Source organism: Xenopus tropicalis, chromosome 8 (assembly GCF_000004195.4).
Source record: "Xenopus tropicalis strain Nigerian chromosome 8, UCB_Xtro_10.0, whole genome shotgun sequence".
In the NCBI taxonomy this organism is placed as follows: Eukaryota; Metazoa; Chordata; class Amphibia; order Anura; family Pipidae; genus Xenopus; species Xenopus tropicalis.
In genome coordinates, this window is record NC_030684.2 from 113,259,742 (window position 1) to 113,274,333 (window position 14,592).

General features: G+C 41.2%; 1 protein-coding gene across 4 annotated transcripts in view; it reads right to left on the reverse strand.

Annotated features, from left to right (window-relative positions):
* The window catches only part of hectd1 (HECT domain containing E3 ubiquitin protein ligase 1), a 47,669-nt gene that overhangs the window by 16,909 nt on the left and 16,168 nt on the right, over positions 1 to 14,592 (reverse strand). For 3 of the 4 annotated variants that reach the window (NM_001137613.1, XM_012968095.3, XM_012968096.3), the window contains 20 exon segments: positions 47 to 370; positions 684 to 823; positions 985 to 1,119; positions 2,068 to 2,173; positions 2,446 to 2,540; positions 3,399 to 3,545; positions 3,766 to 3,900; positions 4,020 to 4,096; positions 4,314 to 4,577; positions 4,724 to 4,946; positions 5,096 to 5,335; positions 5,534 to 5,672; positions 5,981 to 6,155; positions 7,206 to 7,320; positions 8,381 to 8,479; positions 9,301 to 9,377; positions 9,525 to 9,795; positions 9,945 to 10,226; positions 10,352 to 10,579; positions 11,021 to 11,255. In NM_001137613.1, coding sequence (NP_001131085.1) covers positions 47 to 370; positions 684 to 823; positions 985 to 1,119; positions 2,068 to 2,173; positions 2,446 to 2,540; positions 3,399 to 3,545; positions 3,766 to 3,900; positions 4,020 to 4,096; positions 4,314 to 4,577; positions 4,724 to 4,946; positions 5,096 to 5,335; positions 5,534 to 5,672; positions 5,981 to 6,155; positions 7,206 to 7,320; positions 8,381 to 8,479; positions 9,301 to 9,377; positions 9,525 to 9,795; positions 9,945 to 10,226; positions 10,352 to 10,579; positions 11,021 to 11,255 — 3,507 coding nt within the window. 4 annotated transcript variants of the gene reach the window in all.

A 14,592-nucleotide genomic window follows, 5' to 3' on the forward strand; every position in this document is an offset into this window, starting at 1 on the left:
CTTAAAGTAGATTACAGATGGCGTTAGGAATGAATTCTCCAGTTACCCAGGTTCATTCAGGCTGCAGTCATCCATGTGGGTGTAGAGGGTGGTCCAGTTCTGACCATCTTTAGACACCTGGAAGACCCAATTGCGAAGAGCGGAACGGCCATATCCACGAGCATGACGCAGTGTATAGGCAGAAGGCACAACCCACAAGCCAAGGTCAATGGCAAACCAGGCACTCTTATCATCATTAGTGTGGCAATTAAGGGCAGAGCTATCACGGCTCAGGATATCCTCAAGGCGGCCATATGGCAAATTGCGGCCTTCAGAAGATGTAACAACTACTAGTCCGTAAGCAGCAGGGTTGACCCACTCATAAGCTGTCCTAAAAGAACAGGAAACATGATAACTCAAGACAAGCTGATAAAAAAAATGACAGCAAGTTAAAAGGTATACTCTAACACAACAAGGAAGGAGACTGCTGTTTTTAGTCAATGACAAATCCAAACCATCAGTACAAAATAGCCAAGAACTGTTGAGAAGACCCACTCAGCAGCCTGAAATACACCTAAACTGATTATATGCTAAGTAACTGAATATATTCTTGAGTGCCAGATATGCATGTAAAACAGTAAAGTGTATTCTAGCTGTAGTAAACAGGTCACTGAGGTCTGCACCCTGGGTACAATTTTACTTACTTTGCATTGGTGCCAATCCAGTACATGATTCCATTATCATCAAAGTCATGCTGGTGGCGGAACACACAACTCTGGCCCTCGCGCAATTTGCGCACAAACACAAAGGACGAACGGTCAAAGTCGTACCACTGCTTAGCCACCTGTGCCGAAAAAAACGTCAGAAAGGTCAGTGCCAGCTTATGTATAGGTCATCACAAATGTGCTTCTCATTAACAGGAAGAATGGATTTTAAAACAGGGCATCTTTATTAGTTACAGAGTGGCAGGTAGTATACCCTTGCCATTGGCAGCCCAGCACTCACCATTTTCAGTAAATACTGCTCCAAGGACTCTACAGTTGCCAGTGGCTCCATTTTCAGCATCCGACCGGTACGGTCGATTAGAGACGTTTCTCCAGGTGCACGCTCCAGCCGAAACCGAAGCCTACGGGTCAGGATCTGAAAAGAAAGGTGGAAAAGTTGTTAGAAGAGAGGCTTGTGTGTAAAATGTTCTGTTTGGGCTAGTTTAAAGAGTACGCTGAACATGTTCCCAAAAGTAGGCCTATCCTTGAAACAGGGTAAGGAGGTCAGATGCAAACACAGTGACAATACTGTACCAGCACTTTGGGTACATCATGCAACAACAAGCAAGCTCCTGCATGTCTCTAGCCTAAGAGACACACTATTTTAAAGAGCTCCAAGGAAACGCTAGATCAAAACTAAAGGAAAGAGGATTCCAATGGCCCTGAAATATGCCTCTGCATCTTTCCAGTCAGCAAACCACCTTACTTAATCTTGTTACAGTGTGCACAGAAGCAGGAGAATCAATTTTTACTCTTCAGTCAGCTGACTGGGTAGTTCACCTTTATGCCAATTGTGAGCATGGTGCAGAATGTCCCAATCTTAGCAATTGGCATTTATATATAAGAGGTTACAAAGTATTTGCCTTCCTCTTTTTATTACTTATATTTCTATTTAAGCCCCCTCCTATATATTTTGTAGTCTCATCCCAACCATGGTCATTCTAGGAAGGTAAATTGGATCCTAGCAATAAGCTTTGAGATGTAGCCTAGCATATGGGGAATAGCCAACTTTAACTGTATTTATCACCAGAATCTAAAAAAGAGAAAAGGGAGAAAGACACAAGAAAGACTAAAAGATAAACTTGAGTTTGTTTAGAGCTTGGTAATATATCTATATATATTCTCCTGCACTAGGCACAACTCGGCTAAACACATTTTGAGCTTATAGTAACATAATTAAAGTCCTAAATTAGGAATAACAGAGGGAATTGGGGATCTTGAAATCAGTAGCATAAGCCCTTAAGACTGAGTTTAACTCTTTTTATGCTTCAGTTCAAACCTATTGATGGTGAAATAATGCTGTCGTAAAAAACAGCATCTTTACCTGCAAGTTATAGCTAGATCCAGGGGTGTCATACAGGTGAAGGGGCAGCCGTTCTATTGATTCAAGCACAGCAATCAACTTCCGGACGAGGGCAACGGCAGGGCGGCTGAGGAGGAAACAGATGCCAACATTTAACCAACCTTTTTATTTGTTTTGTTTACAGTTATGTACAAAGTCTATCACAGGCGTTTCCCATTTCTGGCTGGTACTAGGCAATACTGCGAATTCACCATTCACCATTTTCCAAAAATATCTGTGAGCATCCTTGCCTGACAGCTTTGATGGAGAATAAGAACAGATGTTATCTGCCGCCATTTATCTGCCTTAATTCTCATGTTCCTTACATTTTATACGAAACAGAGACGGAGTTTAACTAACCTTTCATCATCTTCATTTTCGCTGAAGGCAGTTTTAAATACATTAAGTCTCTCCACCAGCTGCCCACAGTCTTGTTTTATATCACAGTCTTCATTCTGTGTGAGGAAGAAAGCACCAGTGTTATAACCAGACAGTGATCAATCACAAATTCCCCAGCAGTGCACGAGGACCAAACACAACAAATACATGGCTCTTCTATGTCAAGAAAATAGAAGTCCAAACAGCAACAGATATTTTAAAAATAAAATCAAGACTGGATACATAGAATCAAATGACCCTTTGGAGGTGAAACAACTGGTCGCCCCTTAAAGGCATAACAAGGCTACAGATCTACTATAACACTGCTGTATCAGTCATCTTAGTTCTAGTAACAATATACACCACATCTGACCTTCACAATAAGCTTCCAGAAGTATCTAAAAAGAGCAGTTACAGATTATCCCCAAAGGGAAATTCAGGGTGAGTCCCAGCACCACTACTGCTGTGTAGCCACTGCGCACCAGTCAGTGTGGAAAACAAACATGTTATATAGCAGATAAGCTCTGTAAAACGCTATTGTATTTTACAGAGCTTATCCATTATCTGTCATGTAACAAGTGCCTTTTCTCTTTTTTCAGCTTGAACGGTTGTCCTTTTGGCTACACTGCAGCTTTATTTATATAAACTACAGTAGTGTTTCTAAGCAAAACACACCAGTTTTACCATTGCAGGGCAACTATAAATAATATTTTAATTACTTTACAACACATTCATTGTTTTGTGTTACAGTTCCTTTAAAGGGACAATATTCTGACTTTTATATATTTTGAAATCCCTAACTCTTTGTTAAATTAAATACCTTTGTAAGTCACTGGGGGCAGTGTTTTATTAGCAGCTACATAAGCATAGCAAGCAGTATCACTGCCACCGCACATAAATAGGATTCCGTTTTTCTTTCATTCAGCTAGTCTTACATTATTGAGCACCGTAAGCAAAGCCTGCACCAGTCCACTGCTGCACATCTCATAAGGGGAAATAGTATTCTCATCCTTCAGTAGCACAATCAGGTTTTCCAGGGCAGTTTTCATCAGATCTCTCCATGTGTTCTCTCCTTCAATACACTTAAGGAAGCAGAGAAAGCAGGTTAACAGGTGGACAAATTTAATTATTATTTACTTGACACTGTACATGCATGGTACAACTGTAACAAACATACATAAAAACCTTCTAACATTACCAGAGTAAATACACATACAATTAGCCATTCAGAAAAGGATAGCCAAAATACAGAATGCCCATGTACGATGTAGACAACTGTATGCTCGGCCATGTTCGGTTTACCTGTCTGTTTGTATGAAGTTCCCAAGCAGATTCCAGCTGTGTTGCAATATTTCGGAGCGTCACTACCACTCCTCGGGGCATGCTTTCCACTGCCTTAAAATGATCATCATACAAATCTCTTGCCATTGTCCGTACCTGATGGAAAACACAGTACAAAGATACAGACATCATTCTCTGGGCAATACATAGCCTTTAACTTCTTGTATATCCAAGGTGTGTTAAGCTACAAGAGTCTGGCTATCCTCATCTCTTACCTTCTGTTTAGTTTTCTCCAACTTAGACTTCAGCTTTCTGCCTCTCTTTCCTGTCCAGCCAGTTACAAATTCAGATCCTTGAATAAAGAAAGGGAATATCAATTTATATTCTGTAACCCATTCTACCTCCTATTATTTTACATTAAATTATGCTCCAGGGGGTGTAAAGATTTTTACTATAATGCTGCTCATATACAATTAGGATTATCTCCAATAGTGGCTCTGCAGTTGGTGCTGAATAAAAATCCCTTCATTTGATCTGGAATTGTGGAAGATGTAGTTCCTTGCACCCACCTAGTGATGTTTCTGCCGTGAAGGAGTGCTTGGTACCCCTGTTTGACTCAAACACAAAGCCTGGTAGATCCTCCTTCAGTATTGTAGCCTGCTGCCCGTCCGAGTTGTGGATTGCAATCTCACCATCTTTCAGACAAGTGAGAGACCAGTTGCCTACTGTTAGCTTTCCTGGACCAGGAGTGGACAAGATAGGCTGGCTAGAAGTGGATGGTTTGACCTGGCTGCGGGCCCGCTGTAACTTTTCTAAAAATTCACTTCTACTTTCTGCACAGATAAGAAAGGATAAGAACATAGAATGCACAATCAAATACAATCATGTAAAAGCAAAATTCACTATTTATTTATTTATTTTTTAATCCCGTTCCTGCATAGTATTTGGGCATGGTAAAGTGCTAACTACATTTACTCACCTGAGCTATCAGAACCCCCCTCTGGGCTTCCACTTGAATACATGGTTGCCAGTTTCCCATCTAGGATAAAGCGGAACCAGCCATTGCTACCATTAGAGAGCTCCAGAGCTGCAGCATCACTCCAGATGTACAAACAGTCCCTACCGCGAATAACAGACCAGTCCCGCCAATGGTAGGGCCGGCCCTGTTGCAACTCCTTGGCATCTTCCTGTGGCTCATCCTCCTACAAGGGCCATGTGTTAAAATATTAGTAGATCACTCAAAACATTATATATATGTAAACAATTTCATAAATCATAAAACTTCAAATAAAAATAGCAGTGATAATTTAACACTTTATTGCCTGAGTGACAAAGGCCCACAGTGACTCACTTTAAGTTGTGATGCAGCTGCTTGTGTTCCTTTGTGGGCACTGTACAGAGGAAATAGGTGTATCCTCACCTTCTCTGGCTTGCTATCCTCCTCATTCTCATCATCTGATGTAGGTCCAGCTAGTGTAGAAACCTTGCTTATAACACCAAGCCGGGCCAATTGATCAAGAAAAAGGTCATCACCTTTGTCCACCAAATCCCTAATGATTTGAAGTGCCAGAAGGTGACCATCATCATCGTCCTAAAAAATGGGGAAAAAAAAAATCCCACAAAAATTAAAAGGGAAGCGTTGGACACCAGTGGTAGGTGATTTACCCAGGAAATAGTTAAGGCACCTGAAAACTTCAATTCGGTCTATGCTGTATATACCCACATCCCAGTGTCCAACATGCCTTCAAGGGTTTTTCACAGTAAACCTCTTATTTAGTGTATTACTTACCTCCTGGTCTAAAACAGTGGCTGTTATCTCAACAAGAACAGTGGGCAAATTGTGTCCAGCGTCTGAGTGACAAACTTCCTTAAGCAGTGCTTCTGAGCAGAAATGGATCATCTTCCGAATAAGTGCTAAGCTTGCTTTCCTGCAAATCATAAAAAGCGCCAAATAGTTATAAAAACTCACACGCACATACAAGTGCCTAATATAAATTAGTACTGTAAGAACTCTGTAAGTACTGTGTTGAGGGGGGGGGAAAAAAATAAAAAACGAAAACAGCAGCACACAGCCACTGCATTCAGCATTAAAAGCCAGCACCCAGAGAGGCAGCTGTTCCCTTCTAATACTTCTGTTACCTGTAACTGAATTACTACTAAATGTCTTTTTCCCCATAATTTTACTACACATTATACCCATTCAAAAAGTAATTGCATCTTTTATGGTAGGTTGTACCTGATAGAGGGAAGCATGGTTTGCTGAAAGGTCTGTGCAAAGACAGGCAGCAGCCTCTTTAGGTAGATGGGGGCCATTTCTGGGTCTCCCTTTGGCTCATTGCATTCTTCCTCTTCCCGGTTAGAGTCTTTCTTTTTCTTTTCATCTCCTTTGTTTACGGGGCACATCCAGTCCCCTAAAAATTTCATAACATGGAAATAAATGTAAGCTTAATTTTAGCTTATATGCTTTAAAGACCAGTATGAGCCAACATATCCTGAAGCATTGTAATTAATAGGGGGAATACCTGAAATAGTTTTGCTGTAAATCATGGTGTAAATATGTCAGAGCTATATAAATAAAAGATAATAATGGATCTTGCTGTGTAAGCCAAGAGCAAACTCAAAAACAAATTCCTACTAATGTAATCCCCATTCATGTTCCATTGGCCATGTCGCTACCATACGCCCTGGGCTATAGCCCATGCTTTTGTTTTTGGCTTGGGGCAAGAATATTAAGACACAGCAGTTGAATAGGCAAGCTATGGCAGTGGAATGATGACAATAGCACATTTACACAACAGTGAAACTGGAAACTGCTTAACTGAACAGAGACAACAAAGCAAGAAGGAAATTATTAAATTTTTACCTCTAAATAATTTCACTTCACCAGTAAAAAGGGAAAATAAACAAAGTCATAGCCCAAAGAAAGATTACTATTGCTATATACAAACTAGACACATTTAAAGCAGTCGGTACATTTACCATAGCACCCCACCTACATCCAGCACATATCTTTTTTTAATCCCCCTGTTGTAGTTGTAGCAGGGAAGCTGTAATGAAAACAATTAGGAGATCTCTATCAGACTGATAGGTAAATCTCAAGAGCAATGAACCCTGTTGCTCAGTCTGGACTGGTTAGTTCCGTCAAACACATATACTGGTGCTAAACTGCACCTATCCACTTACCCACTGCAATCAGTTAGTCCTGTTTTCTTACTATGCGTTTACTTTGCTGGGGCATTTTAGCACTTATATTAGTAATGTGCTAGTTATGTGCTCTCTGATCATTTCATGCTGACTACCAAGATTAAGTGCTTCAGGTGTACCCCCTTTACTTTAACCTTTAGCAGGCCACTTCACTCACATACCAATGGTGCCACAATTCTCCACTCTATAAAGCCTACATCTCTAATATATATCCATTGTTCTATTTAAATATATGACCAGAACTTGGCAAAACAAACCTGGGGACTGCAAAATGGCCACCACTTCGCTGTGTCCTCTCTCCCGGGCTTTATCCAAAGGTGTTTTTCCATCCTCATCTCTTAAATCTGGGTTGGCTCCATGGCGAAGCAAGGTCTATGAACATTGGGAATCATATAAATTAACTGTCACAACACATATTTCCATTATAATATACATTTCCAACAGCAAAATGGGAAACTCTATGCAGATCACTGGAAATCAGGTTTAGAGACAATCTCTAAGAACAAACTGAACTATTTATGGATTATAGATGCATGCTGTCCTTTTAATTTTAAAGTGTTCAAATGTAATTATACTTTTATAATCTAAAAAGTATCTGACTTATTAAATTAAACAGTAGACATACACAGTACCATACTCATACATACTTGAACGAGTTAAAGGAGACACATAGGTTAAAAGGAAATACCTTAAATCTTGTAGGCAATTATGACTAATATATGGTGCTGGTTTCACTTTGGTCTAAAATTAATACTATCTGTAAAAATGGCCCTTTTATTGGAGCTCCCTATATCCTCCCAGGTCCCTGTCCCTGTTTTAAATAAGGGGTGGGCGTGTCCTAAAGGTCCCGGCCAGAAGCGCAGAAGGAGGGGAGTAGCCAATCACAGCCTTGCAGTCACACAAGCAGACAGGCTTCCATTCCCCATCAGGTCAGCCTAGCTGCTAAATGGCTCCTATCCTACAGTGCAGTGTGCTTAGTGCTACCAGGCCCCCCTGCACAGCCTGGGAAAGGAGGCAGCAGGAAGTGGAACAGATGGGGGGGAGACTAGTGGGTTTTTCAGACTTTCAATAAATCAGCCAAAAACACTATTTTATAAAGAACATTCCTTCTATAATTAGAAAAGTACAATTCATTGGCACAATATTGTTTTTCACACAATATGTCCCCTTTAATTTTCACTCATTTGCTAAAAGCAGCAAATTACTGAAAGAATGTCTGGTACTGACAGGCACAGCGAGTTTATAAATCATAAGGGCACATGAGAGGCCAGACATTCAATAAAGATTTAAGCTGCCCAATATAAGCTGCCCACTAATAGAGCTGGTGATTCAGAAGGCTTTCCCCAAGCCGTGCCACAGAGCTGACCCAATTCCCTGTGACACGACAATCCTAATGCCGACTGTGCGCATATTCAATCCTTTAACTTCCTACCTTTGCCACCTGAGGCCTTCCGAAGCAAGCAGCATAATGCAGTGAAGATGACCTCTGCCCTCTATTTACATCGGCACCTCGCTCACACAGGAATTCAACCTGGGGGGGGAGGGGGGGTTAAGAATCAACATTACTGGCAGTGTCCTTACAATAACAAAACTTCTCGCTCAATTACTGTTAAAGACTTGCTTCCAAAATAAGTTACCTGGCATTTGTCAGTTTATATAGTTTATATAAACAAGCTGCTGTATACCAAAGGAGACAACTGAAATAGGGCTAAATGGCACATGTAATATAGTGGATAACATATAAGCTCTGTAGAATGCCATTATATTCTATACAGTTTATCTGCTATGTAAAAAGTCTTTACTCCTTTGTATGGCTATATAGCAGCATATTTCGATAAACTATAGTAGTTGGGACAACAGTTTTACCAGTTCAGGGCAACAACACGTTACTTTAAAACACTTTCACTTTTTGGTGTTACTGTTACTTTAAAATTATTTTGTAAATGTCCTTGCATGCAGTATTTGTCTATCCATATCATTTTCTCTGGTTCAGATTCTCGAAACAATGTACCAGAAGTCAGTTCTCCTCTAGGTCTTTTAATCATCTGGCTTCTGCTAATGCTCTAAGAATGATAATGTACAAATACACCCCAGCATAAATGTACCTTTGTTTTCTTAGATTTATTAACTTGATATAGGCAAAAATTCTGGTTCATAATACTAAACACATGTTAAATGGGTGATTTTTGTCCCCTACATGAAAATGCCTCATGTGTCTATTAACAAGCCTACAGAATAATAACTTCCCCTTAAAAACATAGCAATCACTTGTTTTTCCAGTTTGACATTACACATCGCATTGCATTCACAAACACAGGAGTGTGTGTTTATAATTATATAATTAGTTCTCACCATTTCCTGTGTGCCAAAAGCAGAGGCCCAATTCAGAAGAGTCTGGCCAACATCATCCATAAAATTTACTTCAAAAGCTAAAGATACAATAACAAAAGAAAGATGTGTAAGGTAAGGAGAACCACCCTACAGCCTTCCTGTTAAGAATCCTTTGCAGTGCAAGATCTTTTTATTCCCTTTTGCTTTCTTTCCAAATGTAACAGTCATTTTCTTTTAAGACTCACCACCTGTATCAATGGCATCTATGAGAGCATCTGTGTCCTTGCTGCGGATGCAGTCTATCAGTTGGCGGTGAGATCGCTCTCCTGAGCTGTCAAGCCGCCGCAGCCCAGGAATACGACCTGTGGACCCAGCACTAGACTTAGGCAGAGCTTTGCGGCCTTCAAAAAGCAGCACCAAAAGAAGGTCTACAAGGCGCATGGTATCCAGCACACAACGCTCGTCACCTTGAAGAGCACTTTCCATGGAGTCTAAGAGTTCTGCCCGCAGTAAATCCTATAGCATAAAATAAAGATGAACAGTAATCTCAAAAACAAATATTATATATAAATATATATATATATATATATATATTTTTTTTTTTTTTTTGAAGAAGCCGCTTCACACAGGACATATATATATAGGTTTGTCCCTCTGTTACTTACATGTGTGACGACTGGAGAACCACGGCATAGTGTTGATAACAGGCTGACTATAGTGGAGACCTGATTGCTGATTTTTGAGTCTCCAGAGGTGGAAGGTCCCCCACTGGTGCCACGGCCTGTTTTACAGGCTGAAGATGGACCTGATACAGTGCCTCCGGCTGCTGCCATTCGGGACAGCAGTTCCTCAGTGAGCCCATGCTGTGCAAGAGGAGCTGGATCTACACCACGGCGTGTAAAGCGGTCAGCAAGGGAAGCAAAGCAGCGGAGAGCTCCATCTGATACCTGCAGAATGAAAACAGTTATACTGAAGCTCATGTGGGGGAATCAATATAGGCATGCTGGCTCCTCTGCTGTTCTAGGATGCTATTTTAAAAAAGGATTAGTTCTTTATTCAATCCCATCCTCACCTGGTGGTCTTCGTGCTTCAGCAGGCTGGAGAGAGACTCCACACACGTTTCTAATGATGCATCCTGTGGCTCCATCTTACCACACAATCGGGACACCACAGCCATTGCAGAATGCAGTGTATCCTTGTGAACTAGGTGTCCGCTGTCCCGAATGAATGTCAACACGCAGTTCAAGCCCCCTGCCTCAAAGACAGCCCCAGACTCACGTGTACAGATAAGCTCCAGCACCTTATGGAGAAAAGGAATTGTTTTGTTTAATTATATTTGATATTAATTCACTGTTTGTTTTGCTGTAAATTAGAGAGTGAGTGCAAATCACCAGGTCTACTGGGAGGGTAACCCATAGCTAATCTAACTTTGTACCTTTTATTAAAATATCCCTAGATTCCTTGCCTTAAACACAATGGATAGCAATAGATCAGTAAATCATTTTTAAAGGGAAATTTGGCCTTTAAATTATTGAATTACTGTAATTTTGTTTTGTGGTATTTTTATTCTTTTTCCTTTTAATGTTGCCTCTCTGGATCTTAACGCATTGCATTCTATTTAGCTGCAAGGTTTAGAAGAGTGACCCTAAACACTCCCCTGTTCATTCTCCACAGCAACATCTGAAGCCCTGACTGGTTGATAGCTAATACTGTATATTTTATGTATCTCGGCCCATCTCACCTTGACACACTGTTCTGCCAAATCCCGACTGGTTCTGTTGTTGAGCTCCACCACCACAAGCCTATTGCACAAAGCTTTGATAGCCCCTTCCACTCCCACAATACGCCTCGTGCACTCGGCGGACACATCTAGGTAATAGGTTATTGCACGGGCTGTTACTTCCAACACATTGTCTGGGGCGCTTTCATCCAGGAATATTTTACACAAGGCTGGCAGGAAGGTGCGAGGTGGGCATCTGGAATGGAAAGAGAAAGAACAATTCACACAAGAGCTATGTGCTAGCCTGTAAATCCAGGGTACCATAGCCTGGCAATCAAAACTAAAGAGCAGTAGGAAGCAGCAACATTTATTTTGGAATTGCTATGTGTATCATCTTCCCAACTGCCAAAAGCTGTATGTCCTCCATTACACTAGGTTCCAGGGCCTCTAAACCCCCTGTGTTCTTGCTGGGCAGGGTGGAAACATTGCTTGGGATTCTTCAAAGTGATACAGGCAAAAACTTTGATAGATCTGCATTTCTTAAAGAGATACTGACACCTAAAATTAAACAGTTTTCTAAATATATCATAACATTGTTCAACTTCCACAGCAGCAACTGCAGAATTTTGCCATAAAAGTACTTCCCGATGCTTTAATATTACCTATAAGATCCCCCAAGTTCCTCTATGAGGGGGCTGCCATATTTGTGCTACAGGAGTCCTGCATTAAGCTGGCCATACACACACCGATAATATCGTACGAAACCTCGTTTTGTACGATATTCGGTGCGTGTATGGCAAGTTGACCGATATCGCAGGAAGCTGCTAATATCGGTCGACTCGCCGATTGGGCCAGTTAAAAGATTTTGATTGGGCGCCATAGAAGGCGCCTGACCAAAATCTGCCTTCAGCGCTGAATCTGCAGAAGGAGGTAGAAATCCTATTGTTTGTACCTCCTTATCTGCCTGTTTCAGCCCTGAAGGTTGAAAGATCGCAGATCGCCACGTGTGTGGCCACCTTTAGCATTAGAAGCTGTAATTGACGGGCGGGGAAGAGATAGTCAGGTTGGCAAAACTATAAGGTTTAGGGACTTCAAGTAACAATTACTTACTAAATCAAACCTAAGAAAAAAACAATCATCATGACCTATAGGGAACTTTTTATGTACATTCATATTTTGAAAAACAGTTTTTTCATTTCTTTTTCATCATTTTAAAAGGAAAACTACAGACAAAGTGCACATATCTTCAGTGTGAAAGGAAATGCTGCAACGTCCATTAAAAAAAACACGTGGAATCGGAATTGCTCGCCCTGCACTGACAGCAGCATATAAACTTGTATGAGTCACTGCTATAGGAAGCAATCTATTTAAAAGCAGATTATGTTGTTACCTTGATTATACAGTGGTAACATGTCGCAGGGCTTTATAGCGATTGTTCACATTATAACCATACAAGCTCTCCACCATATCCATTCATAAGGCACATTTTATATTCACATTTTCGGGCACCAATTAATTTGCCTGTATGTTTGAGTGTTAGAGAAAACCCAAGCTAGGGGAAAGCCAATGGAGGAACTGGGAGAACACACCTTTGTGTTTCTGGAAAATGAATACAGCGTACTGCAGGTCTGCATATTTCACATTCACCAACCCTGAAGCAGGGGCGCAACAGGGAAGGATATTTTGAAGTTTTATAAATTGTACTTATGAGAAAATTGGTTCTTGTGCAGAACAGAGACATTCTGGGTTATTGCAGGATGACAACATCAGAAATTCAGGGACATAAATCAGTGTGGCCGGACATGGGAATGATCCACATTCCAAACGCCTCTTGCTATGTCATCAAAAGATATACAGCAATCATAAATAAGTTTAACAGCACTGACTCAAGGGTAGTGCTGGGCGGTATACCGGTTTAACCGGTATACCGGTTTTAAAAAAAAAAACGGTATAAGTTTTAAACATACCGCTATACCGGTATGCGCGCCTCCTGCTTTTTTTCTCCTGTTACTTCCGGGTTGCGCCCGTGCGTACGTGACGTCGGCGCGCATGTGACGTCAGCGCGCACGCTAGGACGCATCGCTGGAGCTGGAGGAACTACAAGTTGGGTAAGTTCTGCTGGGGGGTTGTGGTTGGGGGGGGTTGGGGCTGCGGTTGGGGGGGGTTGTGGTTGGGGGGGCTGGGGTTGGGGGGGCTGGGGTTGGGGGGGGCTGGGGGGGTTGGGGCTGGGGGGGGCTGGGGGGGTTGGGGCTGGGGGGGGGCTGGGGGGGTTGGGGCTGGGGTTGGGGGGGGCTGGGGGGGTTGGGGCTGGGGTTGGTGTTGGGGGGGGGCCACCAATATTTATTATTTATTTTTTTATTTATATACCGTCAAATACCGTGATACCGATATAATTTTGAAAATACCGTGATATAAATTTTTGGTCATACCGCCCAGCTCTACTCAAGGGTGATCTCAGTTTTGCTGGAGCAGGGTGCCCTCATGTCTGTAAGCGAGTACTTTGTATAACTGGTTCTTTCTGATGTCATTTGATTTATTCAAATTTGTGTATTATAAATAAATAAGGATATAATACACAGGAGCCATGAATATCCTGTAAATGATATCCCTATAAACAGTGCTTAGTGATGTCATTGGTTAAAATTTGTGCTTAGGGACGACATTTCTGTCACGACTCACTGAAACTTGTGTATTATAATAAATAATGTATCTCCTGTTGTAAAATATGAGGATATTAGAAGACACATCAGCGTTCCATGACCTGTATACAGTGTCGGACTGGGACCCCAGGGGCCCAACAGAAAACCTTAGACCCTAGGCCCGCTTTACAAACTATTTTACTGCTTTGCTCACCCAACTTTTTTATTCTCCCAGTGTCTTATTTTCATGCTCGTATCTATTCTTCCATCTATTTCTCCTCTTTCTTCCCATTCAGAAATAGGGAATGAGCATGAAACAGGCCAAATGGTGAAGAGCAGGAGGGCCCACCGGGAGTTTTCCTGGTATCCTGGTGGGCCAGTCCGACACTGCCTGTATATAAGCACTTGGTCTTCAGCCTCATGCCTTTGCGTGGTCCTGGAACTTCTTGGTGACTTATAATTTCTGTACTTTTTACTTTATTCACTAATTAAGTCTGTTTAAAATTCATGCAGAAAAGACCTCATTCTGCTGCCTTGTGTCTTTATATGACCATGGAAGTCCTTGGCATCCTCAAAAACCCTTATAATTTACCCCTTTACTGTAAAAATATGCCTTATATACAAAACTGTGATTAGTAATGTCATCAGATAAATGTTACTTGTGTCACACGAGGCTTAAACCTTGTGTATCATTTAAAATAGTTATAATGTATCTTGTATAGTAAAACATGTAGATATTAACAGTCACCTCAAGATTCCATGAAAAGACAGACAAACAAAGCCTTTGGCCTTTATATGGTCATGGAAGTCATGGCTACATCTTCTATATATCCATATTTACAATAGGATATTCCCTATATAAAGCAAAAACATAAGTATCCTTCTATGAAGATAGAATTTCTTGTGCTTATGAGGGTATGAGGGTAATGTGATGTGGAACAGCTTAAATATCAT